We start from the raw sequence: 27867 nt of genomic DNA, 5'->3' as shown, positions 1-27867 counted from the left end.
TGCCTGGGCTGCTAAGGTCACTAGAGCCAATTTCTACTGCATGATTGGATAAAAACAGTTGTCATTAATGATAGACAATAACAAATAGTAATGCTTTTGTTTGAAAAAACACACTTTGACAAAGTATTTTCCATTTTTAACCAATATTTAATTTTTCATTGGCCATTCGTTTTTTCATAATCTGGCCAATAAATTGATGACTATTTAGATTTTACTCCAACTGATCGTATCTAAATGTTTAAAAAGTGCAGCAGGTTCCTCACCTCACAGGGCAGCGGCAGCCACGTGACCGTCATGTAGCTGTGCAGCATCTGGAGTTTGGCCTCCAAAGAAAGGGCCACACTATAGAGAGGAGATGGAAACCACTTCAATATGAAAACAGAACCAACTTTAAACAAACCGAGAGTTTATTTACTCCATTCTATGCACTTCACTCCTTGCTGTATAGTTTTAATAATCCAGATATCACGTTTAATAATTTTAAAAAAACTGTCCCAACTGTGTATAGTTACAATTTCTTATGACAAAACTTTTAAACTATAATAATATTATTGTTGGCAACTGAATTTCGTCCTGCTGATCTTATACGGTAAAACAAACCTGCTTTCTTTAAAAAAAACATTAATTTTGTAGCATTTATCATTTCAAAATGGCAACAAATACACTATATAAGCACGTTAAAGTAATTTGAAGAGGCTGAAGGTGAAAACATTCACTGATATTTTTTTTATCAAATGGCTATTTTTGAGCTAAAGAAAAGTATTTAGAGCGGAGTGACAGTGAGAATCCTTAATATGGATTTAAAGATCAATCCCTGTGACAACAACACTAGTGTACGTTTGTCCTAAACAAACCTGAATTCATTTGCGCAAGAAAAATGTCTGTGAATAGGTCACCACTCGTAAGATTACATTTCTAGAAACACAGTTTCTCAGAGGAAATGCAGAGTTGAAAAACGTTTTCAAAATAAAAGTGTATGAATGACAATATTAGAGATACACTTAAAGTATTATTAAAGTATTATACAGTCTTAGTTTCAATATTGCAGCTGTTAAATGTATTAGTTGATGAATTTACTCTTGGAAAAATATGGAGAAAATAAAATAATTGAATATAAAATAAATAAATGTTTCTATAAAATAAATAATGATATGAAGTCAAATACAATGTGATGTCTTTAAATTCTAAGACATTTGTTACATACAGAACATCTACATTTGTGTAGATAAATGAATCTCTTTTCTTATGAATTTATGTTCTGTTGAGCATAACAGCTGTTATATCCACATCCAACCACTTTAATTAGTTTCAAACTTAATGGCATTCTGCATCAAAACAAAAACACATTTATTCATCATCACAACTGGTTAGTAAGTAAACAATATCTCGCAAACGGACTACCTTGCCAGCATCACGTTGTCTGTGTCATCCTTGCCCCACTCCCAGTCCTTCCCAGGATCCACCGCGAAATGCAGCGGCAACATTTTATGCTCCGAGTCAGTGAGTGGGATCACGACTGCGGAGAGGTTTAGCAAAACATGGTTAGACAGAGCAACTCAAAACACCTGAGGATGATGAGAAAAGCTGTATAGTATTTTGCAGCTTTTTTGAGATCTTAAAGTTTGATCCAGCTGATGATAAGAAAATACATTTATATAGAATATATATAAAATGATTATGAAACATATGAAGTTTAATCGCTTTTATTCAACTTGTTTATCGAGACCTGTACTTCCAAGTAAATTAGTTGATTAAAGAAAGTCCAAGTAATTAAACACAACATTTAACAAAACTGGAAAAGGTCTGATGACTTTCACTCTCCAGACTCTTACCTTGCTCTTTGGAACTGTCCTTCTGTTCCATGGACACCAGGGCAGAAAAGTGGGCCTGGTCGTATGCCAGGACCAGGGGCGAGCGATGGCACTTGGCAGCTGGCACTTCCAGTGGTAGGTATATGCCTCCGAACGGGATGGGAGCGAAGGCTGCGGCACAAGATCAAGGGCAAAGTCGTGATTCCTCTAAACTTAAAAGATGAAAATGAACATTTTAAATTTTAAAATAAAAAACATCTCATTGAAACGGTGTAAAGATTTATATATTGTTCCCAAACTGGAATACAAGGTATGCTCTTGGCTTTAAATGACAAGATCCTCAATTAGAATCTTATTTTTAGGCTAAACAGGAAGTAAGTCAGTTGAAAATAATGAACTCCAGCACCTTGTGAAACAGTATAAATTGTGTGAAAAGTTTTACTTTATGCACAGTACATATGCAGTAGAATGATAGAAGCACAACCTCGCTGACCTGCTTCTGCGACACAAGTGCTGGTGCAAACTCACAATTAGCTTGAGGGTGAGCGGTCATAAATCACAAAGAAGCCATATGCTCTACTGTCATCTAAGTTTCTACGCCAATATTCTTGAACGTGATTAAGCGGCTCTACCCCAGAATAACAAATGACGGGAAATAAGACGATATCCCATAAGATAAGTGTGATTTATGGGTCACAGGAGGGAGACTCACCTTCTCCTCCAGAGTCTCTGAGCACAGTGTCAGCCACCACTACGATGGGACGCTTCAGGACGTGAGCCAGAACGAAGACATGGAACTCTTCTAAACTCTCATACACAGGCTCATCTGAGGATTCACCCCTGAAGAGTAAAAATATTTCTTATTAACATATATTCGGTACTGCTGACGAAAAAATATGTATGTTGGGCGTTGATAACAATTTATAAATTACTGGGCTTCCTGCCCCACATGTCTATGTTGAATTAAGATACAAACAAACAGCCACAATGTGGAGAGAGTGAAAACAGGAACTTAAAATAGCAGTCTTGTGAATTAGTGGTTAATGTGATGGAGCTCAGTTATTAGTCAGGTCATTTAATTTCTCCTGAATCTTACCCGTTAGTGTTGTTGGTGCTGTAATGTATTCTCGGCTCACTGGAGGCCAGTTTCAGCAGCTCGTTCCACTCTTTCTGCCACTCTTCCTCAGTGTAGACCAGACCGGACTAAAAAGAAACACACACACACACACCTGTCATTTAGAAAGAGTGTTGGACATACCAAAAGACAAACACAATGTTGATCACATAGCAGAAGCTAGCTAGCCATAAACTGCTGTACTTATTTTTTGCTTTTCAGCATTGTTTTATCTCTGTGACAAAACAAATGTGTTTGAGGTATCCCTTGTGTTTTATCTTGGTCAAGGTGACCTAAAGGCAACTTGCATGTTTTTGGGGATAACACCAGGGTTATACATCTTAGAAAATGTGATTTTATTTTTACATTGAGCTGCAGTGAGGGAAAAACAAAACAAAATTAAATCTGAACTGAAAAGTTATTTTTTCCAAAAAATGTGTGTTCTTTGTGTGAACGTGGTATACACTCATTAATGAGCAAGACATTTAATCCTATAAATAATATACATCTATCATTTTATGTTTTACAACCTTAAAACTGCAGAAACACAAATCTTATCCATACTTTTCAAAGAAAGGTTTTACATGTGCTCTTAAATAAGAAGCCAGACACCAGCACAAACCTCTTTGTTTTGCTGCGTCTGCTGCCACCTCCATCTGCGCTTCAGAGCTTCCCTTTCCATCCCGTTGTCCATCAAGGCGTACAAGGATTTTCTCAGCATCAAGTCCCGGTCATGAAACCCCCACATACCTGTATGGATATTGAAACAAGACATTTCTTATACAATGGCGACAAAAATTGCACTTTTTTTTTTAAAGAGAAACTATTCAAGAAGAGAGTGCGGCCGCTAACGTCAATCAACACATTGGCTGTATTTCTTTTTTTAAGATTTTAAAAAGCTACAGTTGACAGGTTAACCATGTTGAGGTGTCGGATTAGTGTCAAGAAAAGAAAGCCTTCTACAATATGCAAAGCTATTAGGCCACAGTACCTCGATTAATGTGCACAGGAACAGTGTACAAGACAATTGTTGCCTGTGCGAACACAGACGCTCTATAAATGAGTGCTAATGGAGGGTGAAGAAACACATTCATTGGGGTCTTGTTAAAACATCTGTAAGACTCACCGAGCGAAGCAGCGTGTAACAGACAGTTTCCGTCGCCGCTTGTTGCCAGAGGCAGCAGGTTCTGACAGTTTGAAACGACTTTTGTCCACCAATTGAGCCTCCCTGCAGACACAGAGAGGATCTTCATGTACTTGACTGTTATTGGTGATTTTAAAAATGTAAACCAAATAACTTCACTATTTGTGAATGATTAAAAATTGCAGGCTCAATATTGAGCAATTCATTATTGAACATTATTACAGTAAAAATCCCTTTTAAGAGATCAAATGGAATACAATAAATTAATGAATAAAGAGAAAGTTATTATTTTAACTATTGTACTGAAAAAAACATAAACATAAGTAAAACCATTTACTCAAAAAAAATAACTGTACAATAAATGACTTAAAATTACATTCTCAAAATCACAGAAATAGTAATTTCAAAAAACTTAACCGTCCAGGCAGCTAACACCTAAAACCTGCTATGCCAGGACAACAATTCCACAAATCTCTTCCGGTAGATTTGCTAGTCATGTGATCACAAGAGCGACAATAGTGATGAAAATTTCTTCATACATTTGTGACAGCAACATACAGGGGAATAAAACGGCAGCTTGTCAAGCTAGCCAGCTATTTGTTTTGACAGCAATTGGCCCTCATGAGACCCCAAGTCTTAGTCTGTATTAAGACGCATGAAAACTTACAAGGTGGCTATTTTCTTAGTCCCTGTGATGCGTCAAAAGCTTGTAACATGGTTTTGACTTTTGTACTTGTCTGACTATAACATGTAATAGTAAGTAAGTAAGTGAGTAAGTAAGTAAGTCATTTTTATTTGTATAGCGCTTTTCCAGACCAGGGTCACAAAGCGCTTAAACAATCAAAACAATATTCAATAAAGTATATACTTTAAAGGTCAAGATAAAACTGAGAACACAACAGGAGTTCCAGAAAATCAAGGAAAAGCCTGAACTAATAAAAACGTCTAAAGATGTTTCTTGAAAGAGTCAGTAGATGTAAGGAGGAGCCTTAACAACACACAGTCAACATGTCCCTTTCTCAAACACAACATTCGGCGTACGCTCACCGGCGTGCTCCAAGGCCACCATCATAGATTGCTCGATGAGATCCCTCTCAATGAAGCCACGGAAGTCGTCGCGATACATGGTGAGGTCCGGTAGTTGGAAAGTGCACAGTGGCGTGTCCAGAAGAGGCTCGGTGTTGCTTCCTCCAGTGCTTGAGACGTGAGAGCGAGCCAGTGACACGATGGTAGAACTAGCGTGGGATATGCCCCTTGAGAGACGCTTTTCTGTAGCTGGCACAAACAGGAAATCGATTGTTATTTATCTTTATTTAAGAATGGTTTTCAAGAGCAACAACCTTTTAAGGTATCTTTAAAAACATTTTAAGTTGTAAATAAAATTGGTATTACAGTGGTTGATTAAAAGACTAAAAGTGTATCTGAGATTATTTTATGAAATATAGTTTTGTAAATGTAGACAACCAAAAAGACAAGTTTAATAATGAGTACATTTAAAAGACTGAGAATTCCCTCAAGGCAAAAATGTTGGCAGGGTATCCCTATCTGTCAACATGACATTACAGAGAACCCTGAAACAGGTCCCACTTTAGGTGTACAACATTTACTGAAGGATGATAAGGCGAATCCACAAAACACAGAATGGGTTTTTTTTGTACCTTGAAGAGAAGAGATTACGTTTAAGACTTATGCTGTGTCTCAAATCGCATACTTGCGTACTCAAAGTTAGTATTTTTAGTGCGTAAGTGCGTCTCAATTCTTAGTATGCGAAATTTAGTGCGCCATGCACACTAAATTGACACTAAAACGCCCACAAAACTGAGTATGGATCGATGGACACTATCTACACTAAACCGCTCCATCTTAGTGACGTTGTAAACGGAAGTTACGTCATATATACTGTATATATATATATATATATATATATATATTCAAATACGTCAGGTGTATTTTCAGCAGCAGTAGAAGGATGAGACGTCTTCGGTGCTGATGGAGAATATTTCGATTCTCATATTTCTTCTTTATTTCTTTTTCCAAACTTGCAAAATGTGCTGCCAGCAGGTGGCGATAGCGTTCAAATAGCTTGATTTGAGACATACTATCTGTGGAGAATTTGGTACTAAAGACGTACACTATCCTGTTGCATACTAACTTCTAGTGTACTAAAAGTATGCGATTTGAGACACAGCATTAGACTTGAATGGTAATGACGATATATTGGATCAAAGATATGGTATATGTAGGTGCAGGATGATGTTGCTCAGAGAATAGGTACATTTGATCAGTCTAAACTAGGGTAAAGCAGTACAAAAAAAATAAATCTACTATAAGTCAGTGGTTGTCAAGTGAAGTGCATGAAGTTCCCTCACCTTGCACCACTTCATCTTGACGTTGCAATACTGGCCGCCCAACTCTGGCCATTTCCTTCTCAGGGGGCGGATATGTCCTCTCTTCTGTAAATGAATATGTAAGATTCCCAGCATGCACCTGTCGCAACTGCTCAAAATCATTGAGGGCCGCAGTGATGTCCCAGTTCTTGCCTGTGGGGAAAGAAAGTCAGCTTGCCAGGTCCAGCACGATAACTTGAGAGTTGCATTGAGACAATTGGAGCCGATTTAATAGTAAACGCTCAACTGCAGACCATCACAGACACATTGAAGGCCAGAACAACACAAGTCGGTATCTCACTTGTTTGCAGCTGTTTACTGCATTGCAGGACTCTATATCACTGACAAATATTCTTATCTGCAACTTGTGTTGCTGCTAGGCAACGGCAGCCCTGTTGACTCCAGCTATACCATTTCATCATACAAGATGGTCCAATTAACATAAACATGGGACAACTGGTAAACAGAAATGACTAAGCTGTATTTTGTCAGCAAGAATGGCTGCCTTGGTGCTTGGTTCTAACCATTATGCCTGCAGATTAAACTATATCTTTGCAAGTAACAATGTTAAGATGGTTACGTTTTTCATAAAAAGTGGTGCTGATGGAAGAGTCAGTTTTGGCTGCATTAAATAATTCATTATATTATTATTATATTTATTAATATATTATAATAATTAAAGTATGACAGTAACAGAAGCTTCTTTAATAGCACTATCTTCAGTAGTAGCGTAAGAGGTTGCTGTGTCTTAATAATGGAGCCACAGAAACAGTTGCAAAAGTATATAATTAAGTAATATCAGTGGCCATATTATCAATAGCACAGTAGTGCTTGGTGAAGAAATTGAAGAAATAAAGTAAAATAATATTTGAATCACCAAAAACATGACCAGTAGTGTGTCTCACCTTCTAGTAGATCTCTAGCCAATCCCGGTTCAGCTCCAGTGGAACGGACAAAGTCGGAAAGGACCGCGTCCATATCCACGGTCATGTGATCATGAATTCAACAGTTTGCGGGGATCGTCCGTGCAGAAGAAAAAAAAAAATCACCAGCAACCAGGCAGTGAGGGAAAAGAGGAAGAGGTCCCTCAGCTGTCCCTCTGTGAGCTGCTACACTGTCAGGTTCACCTGTAAAACAATGCAGAAAAGACAAAAAATGCTTTTTAACTTTTGTAAACAGCAACAACAAAAATAGAACAGAAAGTACTTGTGACCTTGTTCAACTCTTTTTGAAGACTAGCTAAGGCCCGGTTGTTATTGAACCTGACACCGTTCTAGTCATCTATTACGCCATCGGTCTAACCACACTCACTTAACAGGTTATACTGTTGTGAGGAAAACAAACGGAAATTGTGTTTCTACATCGCATTTATAGACGTCCAGTAGTAACCATCTAAGTTTTCCAAAATTAGTGAGGAATGCCGGAAGAGAGGAATCAGAGAAAGAAAAAAAAAATGCCAACAAATGTAATGTCATAATTGAATTATAAACTCTATTCGTTAAAGATAAAAACAGACTGATTGGGTTGTCAGTCATTTCTCCTCCAACATGCTGTGTCGCTGCCTCATCACTGACTCAGCAAAGCTTTTCCACAGTCCTATGAGTCACGAGTTTACTCTTCTTACACCTCGCCATCACGCTCTCACTTTAGACTCACCACCAACCTCAGCTCCTCCGTCTTTATTATACACAGGGCGACAGCATGGATGAGAAGAAAAAATGCTATTATTTTTTTCAAGGCTGGAGAACTTAAGCTTAGATGCATGGCTTCCAGATAATATAATCTTTGTCCAGTGGTAGAAATACTTTTTCTCAGTGTTCTGCAACTTGAAAATGATTTCTGCAAATACACAAACCTCCATACTACAACCTTTTCAACCTAATTGTGCTAACATGTACATCATATATAGATTTGTAACCCATAACATTACTGTAACTCTTTATTCTCTACTTTTAATGTCAGTGTTCACAGATCCTCCTCTGCAGAGAAGTTATCATTCCCTGTTACATCCACTGGTCTTTCATCCCTCTCTCTCTTGTGTTATCACTAGGAATATATAAATCAATTTATAAATGTACTAGTCCTCACACCCACACACAATAGGTATCACCACAATAACAACATAGAATTACAAAGTTAGCATTTATTCAAATAAATAGTTTAAGCATCTTGAGAACAAAAAGAAAAAAAGAATAAAGTTAAATTGTAAACATTGTTTCCCTGAAACCTGAAAAACAAGTAGACAATCTGTGACGTTGACAAGTTGGTGAAACAAAATCCTAAGAAACCATTTAGAACAAAATACAAACAACCCTGTAAGTGTCAAGATTATTGAGTGATCACAAAAAGTCCAGAACTAAATAATAACACTTTGGTAATAAGACTTAGAATAAACAAATAAAAGTATTCTTAGAGTCAATAATCACATTACAGATCAAAATGATTTAAAAGTAAAGTTAGTAAAGCATTTAACGGAGTTATGAATAAACTAAACTTGATAAATGTATTGTGTCCGCTCGCTGATGTCACACACGGAACTCAGTCTTTATTCAACTAGTATTAAACACTATTTATTGTATGAGACGGATTCCAATGATGAATTCAACATTAACACTAACAAGAATGTTTGTTATTGTTGACTTTCTCGACAAAGTTTCTCTCGTCTCTACAGAACAGCAACGTTAGCTGCTTTGTTTCGTCTTTCTGTTTTCTCCGATCTGTTAATAGTGTTGAGGTGACGCTTCTCTAGATGCTTAATATAGTTAGTGCTGTTAAATCTTGTGAAGCGGTTTTTCCCTCTCCAAACATCCGCTCACATCTTCTCTGCAGCAGCGCCGGCGCGTGGTGTCAGCGCAAATATAGTTATTAAACTGCTTGTTTCGGATCAGTGGATCGCAGCTTTTTCACCTATAACTGGTCCGACTTTTAGACTTCTGCAAAATCGGTCTGCAAATTGCAGACAGGTATTTCGAATACTTAATTGTGTTTGACTGTTTGAAAAACCTGACCAGAGCAGGAGCCGGAAAAGATACTGAGAAGCATTGTCAGAAGTAAGTAAGTAAGTAAGTCATTTTTATTTATATAGCGCTTTTCCAGGCCAGGGTCACAAAGTGCTTAAACAATCAAAACAATATTCAATAAAGTACATACTTTAAAGGTCAAGATAAAACTGATAACACAACAGAAGGGGATCTCTAAGGACAGTCAGTGACATACGTCACTTTTATCAATTACAAATTAATATATCACGTTGAAAAATACATAAATTATATGTGGTTAAGTTGGTCCCAGATGTGTATCTGATTAGCTAAATCTAATTAAATATATCAGCTACTACAGTTTGATGAAAAACTAGCTATAGACCATCAGCTCATCATAATAAATAAAGAAAAAGATTGTTCGGCTTATATTACTTTACCTCCAGTTTTGAGCTCTCACTCTACAGCCGAGAACTAAAATACTAATTTAAATAGGTTGCCACTAAAAAAGGGTGCAAAGGTGTTTATTAAGTGGGGTTCAAAGCAAGTCAAATGAGGGTGTAACACAGAAGGACGGCGCTGCCAACATAGGGCAGAGATTTGCGTCTGCGACGGCTGAGCTTTTGTCTGGCAGTGGGGATTACGTAATGATAGCTGCTGATAACACGTGGTGTGAGTGCGAGAACAGCCTACATCACGGAAGGAGGCAGAGGTCACCACTGTCCACTGCAGCCGCTTACAATGGACATGAATAGGGTCACTTCAGTCCTCTGACTAGAGACACATGTTTTTAAAGATGTCAGTTGAGGAACAAACACCTTCACATTTGCATTGCAGCTTCCATTTTGACTGCAAAAAAAATGTTGGTACAAAATAAAGAAATAAAAATCAACGTGGTACTTATGAAGCAAGATTTCCAACATGGATCTTGAGCTGCAACTCAAAATTTGAAATACAATTTGTATATAAAACACATAAAGAGTGGAATGACTATAATGGATAAAAAATTAAAAGCATGTGTTCAATCCTTTTCATTACAAAAAAAAAAGATGACAAAGCAGAAAAGGAGGAGATAAAAAGTCCTCTAATGGCCAATGTAAATGTAGAGATTATGTGTCCAAGATGTATTACTGTTGAATTGAAATTATAAACCAAATGGATAACCCCTAACAGAAGTGGATAAAACCTGTGGTAACATGGAAACTTCGATTAACTCGCTTTATCTCAGCAGCGGCAGTAGAATATCGTGTTATGTATTGTGTTCACTTTAAGATATATGCTCAGAATAATTGTTCCTAAGGTTTGTTTTCCATTTTGAATTTACCATTCTCATTTACCTTCTCTCCCTGTGAGTGTCTCACTCTTTGTCTTTACCTAGTTCAGAAATATTTCACTTACATATCCTTTTCAGACATCCTGTAAATACCTATAGATAGTATGCACTCTTAGGTGCTGGAGATGAGCGAGAGATGAGCACTTAAGTTAATAAGGACTTCTTTAAAAAAGGCTCAAAACGGAATGACTGAATTACTAGTGTGTCCGGTACTTAGTAACCAAAAGATGTTTGTATTGTAGAAGCTTTGTCACGCTTCATTGTGTAAGGTACTCAAGCTGGGTCAGTCAGTATAGTGTGACCTAAATTGAAGGAACACTCTGAACTATATCCATTATAACTATATCCATAACCATTTTAAAACTTCTATCTATGAATACACAACAAACATTAAAAATCACACCTGTTAAAAACGATTTACTCAATACTAAAAAAGTGCTGTATGCATTTGTGTTAATAGTGTTGAACAATTTATTTTCAGGTCAGTGGCTTTTCACTCACAGCGTGTGCTGCTCCAACACATTCAACAGGCTTTTGCATCAACATGTAGAATAAGGGCAGCCTGTCTGTACAGTTGAAAGTTGCAACATCCACCATGTGAAATTTGAACTCTGTTGCTGTTAACAGGGAAACAAGGGCAGTGGTTGGGGGTCACTGAACAAGAGACTTTTGCCTGAATACATGTGTGTCATGTAATGTCTTACATTAATTGTCTTCACAGCGTCACAAGTCTCCACCATGTATCCTGTTTTTTTTTATTGTCACACACACATATATATATATATACATAATACATAAATAATTTATAAAAGCTGTACAACTTAAATCTACCGGTCGATTGAAAAGCTCCCCCTCCTTCAGTGTACGCACAGAAAGGTTCATACGTATCAAGAATGAAAAGGGCAAAAAGTGCGAACAGGCATTTCAAGCAATTCAGAAATTCAGGAACAATACATTTGTTTTTTAATAAAATAACGAACAAAATTATGTACTTTTGATCGCTTTAAATCTTTGCTGAGAGAGTCACAGAAAAAATATTTGTGTTGTTTCAAAGTTTCCCTCATGAGATCCCGCGATTGGAGCTATATTCTTTAAACGCACACTTATATTAACACACCATCACATGATGACTATTTGTAAAACACTTTTATCCTACAAAATATAGAGGAATCTTGGGTCTCGTGGTTCATTTAGCTAGGATTGACTTATTTAAATGATGGCGAGAAAAGGGATGAACCTGTCTGAAGTCGACGTTTATTTGGATGAACAAAGGAAAAGTTCTGAAGTTCTGAATATTCTGAACATTGTTGTGCATTATTTTCCGGGTTTGAGTGTTCTTAGTAGGAAATTAAAATGAGGAACTTCTTAGTACATGGTGCCCCTGATCTTGTCTGCAGTGGAGGATGTGGCGGACACTGAGCTTAAGGCCAGGTCTAATGGACATATTTGGAAGATACTCTAAGAGGAAAAGTGTGCAAATATTAGTACATTTTTCTCTTTCTTGACCGCAATATCCAACTCTACTTATTTATGCAAGTAATTTCCCGATAAAGAATTCTTCCATCATGACTATCAGTCTATTCAGTCCATTCAGTGGAAGTGATCTGACTGAAATTTGTACTTATGTTTAGCAAATGTGATAAAGGTAGACCTTTTGGACTTGATCAGTGGGGGACCCTGCTGTAGATGCTAACTTAACCTTTGGAAAATGAGTTTGAAATGAAAAAATGAGAAATTAATTGAATATAAGTGATTAAAAAGAACCAACAAAAGTCAGAAGCACTTCTAAAAACTGGATGACTTCATTGGTGTGTCTGCTGGAACACAATCAAAGATATGATCTATAAATATGTCATTCTATTTTGGTTCCAGCACATAAACTATCTGTGTGACTTCAGCGGAACTGACACGCCCTCTGTGCATGGCTCAGCTGTATGAGTAATGAAATAAAGGGTGAACAGGGCGTACCCATGAGGCAGAACAAGTGTGTCATCCAGGGAAGTGCCAGGACCTGTGCTAAGCAGCGAGCCTAAAAATGGACATTTAAAGGAAGAGAGGCTTTTGCGCTTATCAAAACTGTTTTTCATGAACCTTTCATTCTTCCTTAGTAACCTCCAAATCTATTTTGATATCACTGGAAAGTGCAGGAAAGCTGTTTTTGTTGTTTTGAACACGTTGAATGCAATTATGTTATTGTACGATGTATATTTTTGGAGACAAAGATGACCTTTTCTTAAAACTGTTATACTTTGAATTATTAACTGATATTTAGCTTAACTGGGATATAATAATGAATACAAATGAAAGTCCCAAAAGACAGCTATTCGAGTTACTGTTTTACATGTGAAGAACCACTGCATAGTTCATACAGTTCCCGATTTTCATAAGGTTGAAATTTAATTTAATTTTGTGCTCATTTGATTTTCACGTGAGGGGCCCCGAGCACAAACGGAGGCGTCAACACTCCTCTTTAACCCGTTGATCAAGGACGTCGACAGAAGCTAAAGAGCAGCAGTATATGTCAACTGTGTGGATAAAATGCCACCAGTGTGTCAACAACATGGAACAAAATAGTTTCGTACCATCAGACTCACAAGCAAACTCTGACAACCTATATGTCCACACAGAGTAGTGAGTTGATAACACACGAATAATATGACGATGGCAGCTCAAATGAATGAACAAACCAGACTAGTTTTCAACACGTTTACATCTTGATATCGGTTCGTAAATTTAAATAGAGACGTGTGTCTGCTGCCGTGTTTGTTTGTGCATGCGCTGCTGGCATGTTTGTGTGTGTGCTACTCCATGGTATTACCTTGTACAATCACACAAAGCAAAATTGTATAAATTACAATATATCATTTTATATCACAGGAGATGCACTTACATATGACGGAGAAATGACAGCAACTGTGCAAAAATGTACTGAAAGTAAAAAGCAGAATGACTGACCAGTGTTTGGACTTTTCTTTACTCTGTACTGAGGTTTGTGTGATTTAATATTGAATAATATATATAAATGTGTCCACCACACCTTTTAACACAAGTTTTTTTTAGGTATTTGCAGTGAATATACAGTATTATGTTTGTTTACAACTGTAATTAAAGTAACTAAAGAATAAATATTTCAATGTATGCTTGATTTTAACTTTATCTTAACAGTCAAAAGAAGTACATTTGACTGTAAAATGAATTATATATTGGATTTGAAAAAATGCATGAAAAGAGGACGTTGAAAAGAAAAATCGCATATTTAATCGTAATCGCAGTATTGTGGAAAATAATTGGATTATTTTCAATAATTGTTCAACCCTAGTATATATTTAATTATTGCGCAACCTCCTTTATGTTCTCTAGTTCCTTACCCCACATTTCTCACCTAGTAGAAAAGCAATTTAATGTAATTTACCAACTGATTAAAGACAGTTTAACTGAAATAAATGAATACGTATTTATAAAAAATATTTTGAAGTGGGGTTGGGATGATAAAAGTAAATTAACCCATTTAAATGATACATTTGGTACAAATAATAGTATATGTGTTTATTGTAACACTGTTCTCTTTAAATAGACCACGTATCACCTCCAGGCAGTGTAAGTAAGTAAGTAATTTAGTAATTATTCTCTCTGCGTCACTACAATTTCAGTTTTGTTACCAGCGTCAGAGCAGGTAGGAGTGGACAGGTGGCAGTTTTGCATGTGCACATTCAACGGGTCGGAACCCAGCCAGAAGATTTGGTGACCACATTTCCAAAATAGGTAAACTAGACTACATTTGGCAACAGGGGGGTTCAGATTTGAAGGTTTCCACAACACATCAAATCTAGATAGTTTGAAACTCAAACAACACTTATTAGTTCATAGAAATACGACGTTGATTTTAATTCTTCTTCAAGTAGGAACACAACATTTTTCAGCCTAGTGAGTTTGCTTTAAAGAATTTGCTGTATACATGCCATACTGTATATAGTATACAGTCACATCGCAAACTAACCCTTAGTCATTCATACATTCATATTAATGTATTTTTTACTGTTGAGAGCTTCATTCAAAGGATATTTTCTCTCAATATTTTGAACATGCTGCTCTTCAGTCAACAGAGAACATGTGACAGGTGTTTTTAAAAGTCTGGGATTTGTTCATTTATGACCAAACCAGTTTGATAACTGTAACTTCCACCGAACCCTTGAAACACTTTGAATGTCTGGCAAAGGTGGCGAGCAGCAGCTGGAAACTAAAACAAAACACAAGTCTGCACCTGGTGAACTCGCAAGAGCTCCAGTTATTCTATTGAATCGACGGTTTTCAACGACGTTATAGAGAATATAATAACCTTTGAGTGCGGTCGTAACTCTGAATATACAAACTTCATTTGGAAAATCCTGCTCCAATCTAACCAAACAAATAGAATGTTCCGGAAAGAAGCATTTACTCTTACATTTTTTACTGCATTGCTTAAAGTACACTTTACACTACGATAGCAAACAAGTAGTGTTCTAACACAAAAGCAAAACAGTTGAAATCAATATTCATGCATTATTTTCCTCATCAACCTTGTCTTGATGAACACGTGAATGTTACGTTTTCGCCTTGCTTTATTTTCCTTTATTTTTGTTTTGGGCAGATTCTTCTTTGCAGAGGACTTAAAATCAAGTTATCTTGGAATAGAAACGCTTCCTTCTGCTCTGACAATGTTTCTCCAACTATGAGGATCGTTTTTTTCCAGAAGGAAAATGCTCTATGCCACACAGTTAGGTCAATCGTTGTGAAGGAAGGACCACCAGATCCAGACCCTATCATGGCCCAATCTCCATTAGTAAAAGTAGTCAAATCAGAGAAACGGATCATTTTGCAGTGGTTTCTTTTTCTAGAACAGTGTTTTTCAACCGCTGGGCCTTGAGGGATCGTCAGGTGTCCCTTAGAAAATATGTTTTCATCTAATTGGTCTAAAAGCATTATTATTGCAAATAATAGGGAAGAGAGCTCAGATTGGCTGCTCTGTATGTCAATCATATGGTTATTGTGCCGATTGGTGCAGTCGTATAAAAGGGAGATCAACCAGTCAGTGTTTGACCATTTGATTGACATGTAGAGCAGCCACTCTTTTTCAACATCAACATTCATATGTATCACGAATGAAAAGGGAATGACTTCCCAACAAGTTTGAAGGTGGAGTATGTACACATTTGCAGCCTCACTTGTCATGGTGAGATGTTGACATCAGAGACACATTACAATTAAAAATGAATGACTTACTTACATTAAAAATCAACATTGATATTGACACACAGTGTTTGTAGTAACAAGGGTAGATATTAAATTTCCATCTTATAAATATGTCACCAAAGGGATGATCTCTGTACATTAAAACAACATGATGAATTGATACCACATGCTTTATCAGCTATCTCACGCAATTCATAAATATGTGAACCAATAATAAGCTTGTTTTTTATAATAAAGTCAACAAAATGTTGATCCCTTGAAGTCTACGAGAGTCACAGAGTTCTTGTGACACAATATCACGTTAGTTTTATCAAACTGAAGCAGCAGGTTCAAATGAGAACGCAACAAAAGCCACTTTCCCTCGTGATCGGAGATATACCCTTGAAAATCACACTTGTATTAACACACCACTAAATTATGACTATATGTATATGTACTATATTTTTGGCTGGTGGCGTGATTTGTTTAATGGCTCAAAAAAGGTTGAAAAACACTGTTTTAGAGCTGTATATTATATGTATATATATGGTCTAGAAAGGAGCTATATAAATAGAGATTATTATTATTATTATTATTATTATTATATACCTCACCTGGTGATTCTTTTTTAATGATAGATGAGACAATTTGGATGTTAAAGCAAAGAAATGCTTCCTATTGCTAAAGGCAAGAAGAGAAACCAGACAAGGATGAAAAACATTAGTGTGGTGAGCTCTCCGTCACACAGGCGTCTTTATCTGTGTTGTGAGGTAATCTGGTTATCGACTGAGCTGCGTTTACACTCACTCATTACATAACATGAAAGCTATAGGAAGCAGCTTGATCTTTGCTCAAGTGGTGGAAACCCTACACACACAGTTAATCCCAACTTTCGCTGCAATGGTGTTTTCACATGTGCTGAACAATCATCTGTTTGTTGCTTGAGAGGTTCTGCACAAAACCAAGGAAGAAAAATGCATTTCATGACGTTCTAGAATCTGCACCATAGAGCAAAAACAATTGTGTAGTAAGAATAGTGCAGTTCTAGGAGGAATAGCTCGTTGAAACACACAGTTATGTGTAATAACAATCGTTGTATATGTGTGAAATATCACCAAAAAGCATCATATTCAAATGTTTGTATAATGTCCTTACAATTTGAGCCACAGAGAAACAACTAAAAGTAACTTTATATTCCAGGTGAATACTTCCACTTAAAGGTTAGCCTCCATGAAACTGCCCTTGAATTCTAATGAAAAGAACCAACAAAGGAAAAGGACGCAAGGAGTTCATCTCCATTAACTCAAGGGTCAGTACTGTTAATCCTAGAGTGCAGTACTCAGCTGTAACACGCAATACATACTGGTACATGCTGCAATGTTTGCTTGTACATATTAGGGCTGAACGATTATTTAAAAATAATCGATTATTTTCCTAAATATAGCCATTCATTTTTTTGTCCTTTTTTTATGCATTTTTTCTGTAATAAAATAAAGAATTCACTTTACAGTAAAATGTATTTATTTGTGATTGTTAAGATAACGTTATTGAGATATTAAGATAAAGACAAATTAAGCATACATTGAAATAAAGGGAGATGGTTTATTTAGTTTGGTTTTACTTTAATTACAGTTGTAAACAAATAAACATATTCACGGCAAAAACTTTAAGAACTGTGATGTAAACATGTATATTTATTAGTCAATAATAAATCACACAAACTTCAGTGCAGAGTAAAGAAGCGTGCGCACACGCAAACATACCAGCAGACACACGTCTCAATTCAAATTTACGAACTGATGTCAGGATGTAAAGTGTTGAAAACACTGGAGGTTCTTTCATCCATCGGAGCTGCCATCATCATATCAGATGATCGTTCGTGTGTGTCGTCAACTCACTACTCCGCTAGTGGTCTCGAGTTGCGGTCATGCATGAATTTTGAAGGCGTTCAGTTGTGACGCTGATACTACATGTTGTTCCATGTTGTTGAGACACATGTCGCCATACACTATCCTTCTTTAGCTTCTGTCGGCGTCAGTGATAAACAGGTATAAGCAGAGTGTTTACGTCTCTAACGCTTGTTCAGCTCGGCGCCGCTCTTAAGTCACGTTATTTATTATTTACATGACGGTTTGAAAATGAAATAACATAAAATTAAATTAAATCGCAACCTTTGCTATATAACGATTTCATTTTTTAGCACCACGATTATATGGCAAACGCGATGAATTGTTCAGCCCTAGTAAGTAAGTAAGTAAGTAATTTTTATTTATATAGCGCTTTTCCAGACCAGGGTCACAAAGCGCTTAAACAATCAAAACAATACTCAATAAAGTATATACTTTAAAGGTCAAGATAAAACTGAAGCTTAGGAGCAACAGTCTGGAAGGATTTCTCTCCTCTGGTCCTGAACCGTATGCGAGGAACCATCAGTAGATTCTGATCCACAGACCTCAGAGCCGGAGCTGGGGTGTAAGTCTCGATCAGATCACTGATGGAAGGTCTGACCATGAATAGATCTGAAAGTAAGAACCAGAATTTTAAAGTTGATCCTGAAAGAAACTGGAAGCCAGTGAAGAGTTTTAAGGATCGGAGAAATGTGAGTTCTTCTACTAGAGCGGCTCAGAATTCGCATACATATGTTTGCTATTAAGCCATTAAATCTAATTAAGCTTGCCTTTTAAAACAGTCAATACCTGTACACATCTAGTGCTAGCTGATCATGAGTCTCTTACCAATCCAGTTTTATTTGAGATTCCCTTTAATGACCAAAACAAAAGCACTACCTCCATTTTTCATATTTTATAGCACTGTCAGCACTTAATAGAGGTTTTAAATTACATTTAAGCAAGTGTATATTTTGTGTTTGTTTGAATGAAGCAAAAAAACAGCTTCATAAATAATCCTTTGCATCGGGGAAATCGATTGGTTTCGATGTCCTAATTTGGTACACCCATGTGCCGTTAGCTTGGATCGTTGGTCCATTAGCTTGGATTCATGTACGTCCAAGAAAGCTTTTTGGGAACATCGATGTCGAGAAAAACAGATGTTGCTGCCGTCCAGGAAAAGCAGAACTCACTTCCAAAGAAGGTATTAATCCTTTTTTTGGCCTTGACCTAGAACGTACAAGTTCATTTAAACGTGTCAGTGCTTATAAGGACATTTTCCTGTGTCACACATGTTTGCACATTCCAAACCTGATGAAGTTTTCACCACCAGCTGAGGAGGTTTGTGTGTTTAGTGAAAAACAAAACAGAAGCTTGTTCACATAGTCATACACAGCTGATGTCAGAGATTCCACACAGAGCGTGCCTTCTCTGACCACATCCCACTGACACTGGTTGAGTCCAGAAGCTGTCCAGTCACAACACAAAAATCCTGGAGTGGAAGAAGCAAATTCCCCTGTGGTGGCCTCTCGGCCCAGACGACTGTCTTTAAAATGGTTCAAATGAAATACCCAAAGAGCCAGGAGTCTGTGTTTCTAACAAGAGCTCAAAGCAAACCATTCTAAAGCAAATGTTGTTGCTTAACCAATGGGCCAATGGGTCACCTTGTCCCACAGGCAATACAAGGTTTAAAAACAGTAAATATGACCACAGATATACTTCCTCGGTCTGCCTGCAAGAGAAGGATGTTGCCAAAATAACACTAGATTTGGATTTCATTAATAGACTTTATATGCAAAAAGTTTAAAGGGCAACTAATGTAAGCAAGTATGCAATTTATTTCTTATTTGTAGCGCCTTTTGCAGACCAGTGTCACAAAACGCTTGAACAACAGAACAATACACAGTTAAAAATACACACACATTTAAAAACTGAAAAAGGTCAGGAAAACACAGTAACAAACAGAGATAATTGAGAAAAAGCCTGCACAAATAAAAAGGTCTAAAGATGTTTCTTCAAGGAGTCAGTAGATCAATTAAACGCAGAGGGAGTAGAAGACCATTCCAAAGCTTACAGTCACATTTTTTTTAACGTTGCAGCTTTATTTCTGCATTTTGTTAGAGCTTGACATTCCAATAAATTATTTTAATTATGAGTTAAAGGTACTTTTTTTTAAACTGTTAAATCAAATTTTACTATTAATTAGTGAGCTAACAACAATGTCCAACGTATTTTGACAAATGTTGATTTTGTCAATTGAAGGTCAATGTAGATGACCATTATGGTAGTTGAATATAGTTGGTAATTCCGTGAAAAATGTAATATCCCATCGCCATTTAAACGACTATAAAACAATTGAAAATAATTACAGTTTCACCACAAATATCCTCTAAATTCTAAAGATAAATAAACAAATGATGTATTGTTATAAAATATTGTCAAAATATTGATTTCTTGAAAATAGAGGAATCATTAGGCACAAATCATCACAAAAGAATCTCAGTTTACGCTCCATATCCATCTAACTAATGAAGTTGATAAAAATCCTCAACTTCACAATGAAACTGACAAACTGGCTTATCAAGTAAAATGAAAGTACAACAACTACCAACTGTCCTAATTTGTATATGTTTAAAAGTGACTCCTGCACATTTCTAACAATGGTGTCAACTCAACATACTTACAAAAACAAGTAAGGAAGTTACAAATATTGTGTTTTATATTCTAATTTGGTCAAAAACATTTTGAAACCCACATGAAAGTTGAAAAAAATTCACCATTTATAACATTTAACGCCTAAGTTTTAAAGGGTCGAGCATCGATTCCATGATCAGGACTCAAATCCATGATCCAATGAGTCACAGTAGTCCGTGTATAGAGCTGGAAAGACACATTCAGAATGGCGACTTTTCTTATTTTTCTTTTTGCTGTTCATATCAGTAATTGGGTGTGAGGACACACCCCAACATCTCAAATTCCTCAGGTTAAGAATGAAAGTGCACTTTAAGATTGGCCACTGCCTCCAACATACTTTAGTGCAAAGTACATCGTCATCACAGTCAGGCTGTGCAGCAATGTAACCAACACAAAGCTCTTTGGTACAAGCACCACAGCTCTATGACATCAGCTCTTAGAGATTATGATACAGACCACGCTTAGCGCTTTTTCAGCTGATCTACTTCCCTGTTATTACTCTCCCGGAGGTGTTTACGAAGCACCCAAGTATGGGAAACTACATGTTTCTATGGCTTATTTTATCTGTGATTACATTGAAAGAGATGAGTTTTCATTGTGACCTTGACGCAGATCAATTTAAAATGGATAAATAATAGAAGTGTGAATGCCCACATATAGATGGTGAGTAAATATTATATTGTCTCATGTTCTAGTCCTTACAATTCATATATTTGATGCTGGCTTTTGAAAGTTTACTATTCAGTATTATAATAAAATAAAGAGATAATATTGAGAAATGTATTTTTGTTTATTCCTCATTAAGCTTACATGTCGTATTTAAATACATCCAAGAAAAATACATTACAGATAATGATATAAAAAATGAAAACATTTGTATTAGTGATCATCTTTTTTTTAACAATTTCATCACTCATTCAAGATTTGATTTTATAATAGGTACTGTACCAAGATGATCTGTGTTCTTTAGCCTATAACTGCTAGTCTATCTCAAATCGACAAACAGCTTATGGCTACTGGAGAGCCTGTACTATGTTTCCAAACACATAAATCAAAGAAGTCATGTTTGTCGAGTGAAATCACAGTGCAGTCTATGTTTGCCTACTCCCCTTTTCCCCACCTATACAGAGGGTTTATTAGTCCATCTATTAAAAGCGGCCCCAGAGTTTCCAAGGCCCCATCAATGCAGTCAGTACCAGTAATCACCAGTAAAGGAGTGTAAATTAACAGGCCTACAAGTCGGTGTGCCACTGAGAGTGCTATATCAGGAGCAGCCTGTTAGTATTTCACACAACAACACAGTACGGCTTCAACCTCAGCTGACTAGATTCATATTGATGTCGTACTGAAGAAGTCAAACGTTCAATGAGCTGATAGTCCAGTTGTTGGTAGATTAAGTATTTTGTTTAAATAACAACTTTTTCAGGGTGTCAGAAAATATTGACAGAACCGTTTATATATATTTTTTGTATTTATTTGTTTATTTTTTTTATTTTATAGATGTTAAATAATTTTTTTTACTGTTGTCCCTTCATAGTTTATTGTTCTTTAAACTGTGTGAATTTTTTTTTTACAATTGGCATGCAAATATTAAAGGCATTTGTTCATTTTTCTGTTGCAACTAAGCTTCTTGTCGCTAGACGGCAGCAGCAATTACGTCCTCTGCTGGGGATGAGAGGATACACTTGGCTTCAGCAGCTTTACAAGCTGATGTTTGGACATATTTTTGTTTTAAAACAAATTAAAGTAGTTACAACTTTGTTGAACAGTCATCTGGTCTGTAGATTATGCAACACCAGAGTCAAGTACTACAGAAATATTGTTTTCCCCACAATATTGCAACATATTACAATGTATAGCAATTATCGAAGCTGTTGTACTTCGCCAATACACACGCCTACTATTTACACACTTCATAATGCCCAATGGTAATTGACAAGTTAAAAAGTTGACGTTTGGATCATAATTTTGAACTCACGTTGGTTGCTAGGTGACTGAATAGCTGCAGTATTACCGTAGAAGCACAATGCGACACACTGAGGTACTATAAAATGGTTGGTCAGCGGCTTCAGACCTTTAAATGTACCTTGTGTCGTTCTTACATCGATCAGCTTTGGACACTTTGAGTTCAAAGCAGTTGTACAGGGTATTTCTATGCACTACACTTACTGCAAGTTCAATATCCTAAAAGTCCTTTTTGGTGCAACAAGCTTTGACAACAAATCAATTTGCTTCGAGACTTACCGTATATTGTGTGCAACTAACATTTGTAATTGTCTTTTTGTGATAAATAATAAATATCATCTTCACCTCTGCCCTACTTTGGCTCAGTCTTGTCCAACGAGTGTTTAAATGCATGATTGGAATATGTCAGGTTTTCAACTGATGCCATAACACTTTTTTGATTACAGTACAAACTGTGTTACATAAATCACATTTAGAAAGGAACGCCATCTGCTTCAATTAGCGTATTTCATACCCTGAAGCAGTACATTTGTTTCACATAAACTTCATCTTGTTCTGTTCTTTTTTATTCATCCAGTTTTCCCATTCTGGAAAGCAAACTGGGGGTTTAACGTGGGTTTACATCAGATAGATGTTTTTTCTAGCATTTCTTTTCCAGCATAATGCTTCCATCTTCTGATTTATCCCTTAAACTCAAACCTTATTTTGCTGTAGATATCAATGGAAAAAGGATAGTTCGATCAAACATCACGTAAGAATGCAACTTACATTACAGAAAAAGGGTACTTTACTCAACATTTAAGACGTCATAGTGTGTTTAACGCGGTCACATTTAAAACAGAGTTATAAAACAGCTCTAATTCAGATGTTCACTCGCTCCAAATCAGCCTGAATGTGAAGCCGACCAAGCCCAACAAGATCCAGAGCCAGTGGCTGAACAGGCAACGAGCTCTGCAGGCGGCCCGGCACTAATGCTTATGCGAAGCCCCACGTGCTCGGGGCAGGCCTGGTCCACAGCAGGGACTCACCACGTCACTCTCTGGATGATGTCATCGGGGGTGACAGGCGTCTCATCAAGGCTGTGAGCAGGATTACTCTCGCAGTGAAGGATCAACGTACCAGGAACAGAGAGACTCAACGACATTAGAAGTGTCAGAATTTATTTTTCTAGTCAATTGTTCTCAAAAGAACTTTTGCTCGAGACAACTGACGTATTAGTTGACACGTACTGTACATACTACATTTGTTAAATATTTACGTGTAAGCAGTGTACTGACCAGGCTTTAATATTGCTAGACAAGCTCCGTCTAGGGAAAGACTCACTGAGGTGCAAGACTGGCACAAAGATGGTAGCAATGTATCCTTTAATTACCATCAAGTCTCAACAATGATTTATGTACTTGTACATCAATGTGTTTTTTTTTGTAGATGGTATGTCTCAAGGTGAAAATGCTATCAACGAGAGACCTTCTGTTATCCTGGCCGGAGATGGACCAAAGCATTAAGCACTTTCAAAGAAACAGTGCAAAACAAGTACAAAAACTGGATCTATTTAATCTTCTACATAACATGTATATGTAGACAGAAGATTTCTACATAAACAAGTACTTTGTTACTACTGCAGCACTTAATGCTAAAGACCACCACAAAGACCGCCACAGTGTCATTGTGGTCCAGAGTAAGCTTCTGACCAAATTGACCTCAGTCTGCACAGCAAGTAGAGATCCTTCTTTTGCAGAGCATTTATTTCACGCATATATATTAATTCCCTTATACGAAGCAAGCTTATGAATATAGCACTTCTAATAATGCACTCCCTGGTCAATTCAACAACGCTGCTTTGCCCCAGTCACGTTCCAACCTACCTTATTCAGACACTATTATGTCAACGTGATACATGGGAGCAGGAAGATTCTATTGCAGGGTTGAGGGTTGAACCTTTATCTAGAAAATAAACTCACACAATATTCTGTTTCGAAAAACTTTAACCCAAAAGAATATTTTATATGCAATTCAAGTATTGAACACAAATATTTAGCTTCTGCAAAAGGATTGTTACTAATATCCGTATCAAAACTTTGTTACCATTTAGTTTCAACATGTTGCACGATTTAACAAATATCTCAAACTATTTCAAACGCATTGCAAATCATTATTCCACAATTACTGAACAGCTTCCTGTGTCTGGTTACCGGTTGTTCTAAGGTAGATGACTTGGTTCGGGACACAAACATCTTCAGTACTAGTTGGTTTGCTGTGTCACAAGACTGGCAGGAAATCAGCCACGGCGACAGGGCGAGGCTCCAGGCGGTTTTACGAGTTGCTGTCTGGACATAGAGGCCTCGAGAAGAAACAGGCCACCTATTGATGCCTGTCTCATAGTGGTAGCGTGAAGATTAATATCACATATCGCATCTAACTTCTCTACACTAGCAGCAGTGGAGGGCATTAGGCTAGTTGGTTACTAGACAATTAAATGGCAAACTATGTATTTTCTTTATCTGCCATTTCAATGATTCTAAATATATGGTGCATACCGTATTTTCCGGACTATAAGTCGCAGTTTTTTTCATAGTTTGTCCGGGGGTGCGACTTACACTCTGGAGCGACTAACGTGTGAAATTATTAACACATTATTACCGGTATATCATTTCACATGTTATTTTCACACTAAACCGCAAGAGGGCGCTCTAGGCCTGTGTTGATAATTTCCACGTAGAAGAGGAAGCGCCGCATCTTCTACCTCCGGAGTTAGCGGAGTTGTTTAAAAGTGACACCGAGGATGAAGATTTCATTGGATTTGAGTTATTTGGAGTTACACGGATGGTTTGGTAAACTTCTTAGTTATTTATGCTATAGTTATCTGAATAACTCTAATAATATTTTTTGTTAACATACCAGGAACGTACTCAGTTACATGTAACGTAAGCATACCGTACAATTATTCAGCCTGTTGTTGCCTCTATTCTATTTTTATTTTAAATGCCTTTCAAGATGACATGTCTGTTCTTGGTGTTGGATTTTATCAAATAAATTTCCCCCAAAAATGCGACTTATATATGTTTTTTCCTTCTTTATTATGCATTTTATGGCTGGAGAGACTTGTAGTCCGGAAAATACGGTACATCTCTTTATTATGGCACAATAATCATCAAGGAAACACTAACCAATCCGATCTATATTATTGATGCGTGTCTTCAAGACGGAGTGCAAACTCAACATCAATGTTGTCACATGCATGTCCCACTAACCGGAGAAAGCACTCATCCGATGACTTATTAATCTGACTGGGTACGAGAGATCTGATGGGAATACATCTGCAGCCAAACGGGTTTGGCTCGGAAACTGACACCAGCCCTCAGACATATACACACTCGGAGAACAGCTGTTTGGGAGAGCCCAGCGGAGAGGAATTTAAACTTTCATACCCTCAGCTCTGCTGAAGCAGCACTGTTGCCCTGTGAAACACTATATACAGCAATAACAGACACATCCTTTACTCCGAGGAAGATATTGAATGTAGGAAACATAGTTAAAACACCAGCTGCTTCAGGAACAGACTGATATTTGCTGTTGGCAAAATATAATGTTCTATACATTAAGAGATTTTTTTTGCATTTTCATTTGAATCATAGATGTTTTCATTCAGCAGTCATCAAGTACTTATGTCGTCGGTACTGTTTGGCTTTCATGAATATACAGTTACATTTACATGATCTTGTCTTATGGCTCGCAACAGATACATTGTAATACCAATTTACCTTATACTGAGACCGACAGAGCTTTTCAAAATAAAACAAGGTTTTTTGTTTTTTTTTAAACCAAGTCGATTTAATTATATTTTCAAGAAACTCCAAGAATGATATTCCTTAACCACATGATTACGTTTTTGCCTGAAACAAGACATTTGTGAAGTGAAACAAGACAGACGTTCATTTACATCTGTATGCAGTATAAAACGCACAGATATGTGAAAATATAAATATATGAATAAACTATAAAATCACTTTTAAAGTTGCTGGAAAACTTTAGATTTTTTTTAAAGTAAAATATATGCATGTCATTTGTTGGTTCATGGCAGGAATGAAAGTTTTAACACACAATTCACTTTTTAAACTTCTCCAGTGTCAGCAAACCGTTGTCTTTTCTTTTCATTCTTTTAAATGTAACCCCACTTTATTATTTGAAAAATCTTCATGCAGTTTTTCCTATCAAACTAAATATTTTAGTGGGCAACAAATGGGAATCCAGCAGGCCAATAAATGGGTCAATCTCTAACAGATGTTAATAAAGGAGACATATTTTTAAAGTGAGCTGACAGAGAGGCAAGTCACTGTAAAGAAAAAAGAAAAGCAAGGTAACTTTAGATTTAGAGACTAATTATGACTGATTAAACTACTTGACTACTATGAATCCAGCAAATTCAAACAAGCGACGAGACTTGTTAGCTAACAGACATGTTTTCCTTTATATCCCTTAATAGTCCAGATTTTGTATTTAGCTAATAAGAACACTTGCTTTTTTAAATAATCTCTAGGTTCTATAGACATTCTTATTATGTGTCAATTTTGGAAATCTGTCCTAACTATATAATAATAATATATAATAATAACATAACTTTGTTCTTTTCCCATAATCCCCAACCATTGTGATATGTAGCATGTTCACACCTTCCCCAAGAACTTTTACAGTGAAATTAAAGATCAGACAAAACACCTCAAGTCATGGTATACGAGTAATTCAACTAGTTTTAAGTTGATGTTTTATGAAAATATTTTTCAGTACAAAAATATTAAAGGTACCCAAACCTAGAGCTGCTTTAAAGTGATAGTTCATACTGAATTCCAAGTGATATCGTGAGCGCTTCCAGTGTTGACAGTAACAGAAAGTATGTGCTGTGGATGCACTGGTTATATTAGCCAGAGTACTTACGGTTTATATAGAAGTTATTTTTTAAATGTCTGCCACAAACAATCTTAAAATACAATACAACAATTAATCTCGTTGAGGCTTCAATACAACATGGAGATTACAGACAAGCAATATGTAGGTACATTAAGTGGATGTTTTTAAGCGTCTTATTGGACTGAGATAAAGACAAGACCACTCGGCTCCAGTCGGTACAATAAAATAGATATACATTTTTGCATTTACTTTAACTCTCAAAAGGAACAGATTACTCTGAAAATTATCCCAATCCTTAGTCGACATGAGAGCGAGTAGAAAATTGGTGAAATATAAATTTTGGGTGAACTAACCCTTTAACAACTTACATACATGTTTGTTTTATTAAAACAGCAGCAAAACAGGAAAAAGGTACCAGCAGTGAAGAATAAAAACTCAACTT

General features: G+C 36.6%; 1 protein-coding gene across 1 annotated transcript in view; it reads right to left on the bottom strand.

The window, feature by feature from the left end:
* The window catches only part of otud7b (OTU deubiquitinase 7B), a 34354-nt gene that overhangs the window by 4421 nt on the left and 2066 nt on the right, over positions 1-27867 (bottom strand). The window contains exons 2-11 of the mRNA XM_087805529.1: positions 7362-7583; positions 6439-6609; positions 5117-5344; positions 4052-4153; positions 3548-3675; positions 2908-3014; positions 2524-2651; positions 1833-1982; positions 1402-1516; positions 264-342 (exon numbers count right to left, since the gene is read on the bottom strand). Coding sequence (XP_087661655.1) covers positions 264-342; positions 1402-1516; positions 1833-1982; positions 2524-2651; positions 2908-3014; positions 3548-3675; positions 4052-4153; positions 5117-5344; positions 6439-6609; positions 7362-7446 — 1293 coding nt within the window. The 5' untranslated portion in view covers positions 7447-7583. The remainder of the gene's footprint in view (positions 1-263; positions 343-1401; positions 1517-1832; positions 1983-2523; positions 2652-2907; positions 3015-3547; positions 3676-4051; positions 4154-5116; positions 5345-6438; positions 6610-7361; positions 7584-27867) is intronic.

This window comes from Callionymus lyra, chromosome 13 (assembly GCF_982586985.1).
Source record: "Callionymus lyra chromosome 13, fCalLyr1.hap1.1, whole genome shotgun sequence".
NCBI classification, from domain to species: domain Eukaryota; kingdom Metazoa; phylum Chordata; class Actinopteri; order Syngnathiformes; family Callionymidae; genus Callionymus; species Callionymus lyra.
The sequence above is the reverse complement of the archived record's forward strand: the minus strand, read 5'-3'. Positions and strand labels throughout refer to the sequence as shown.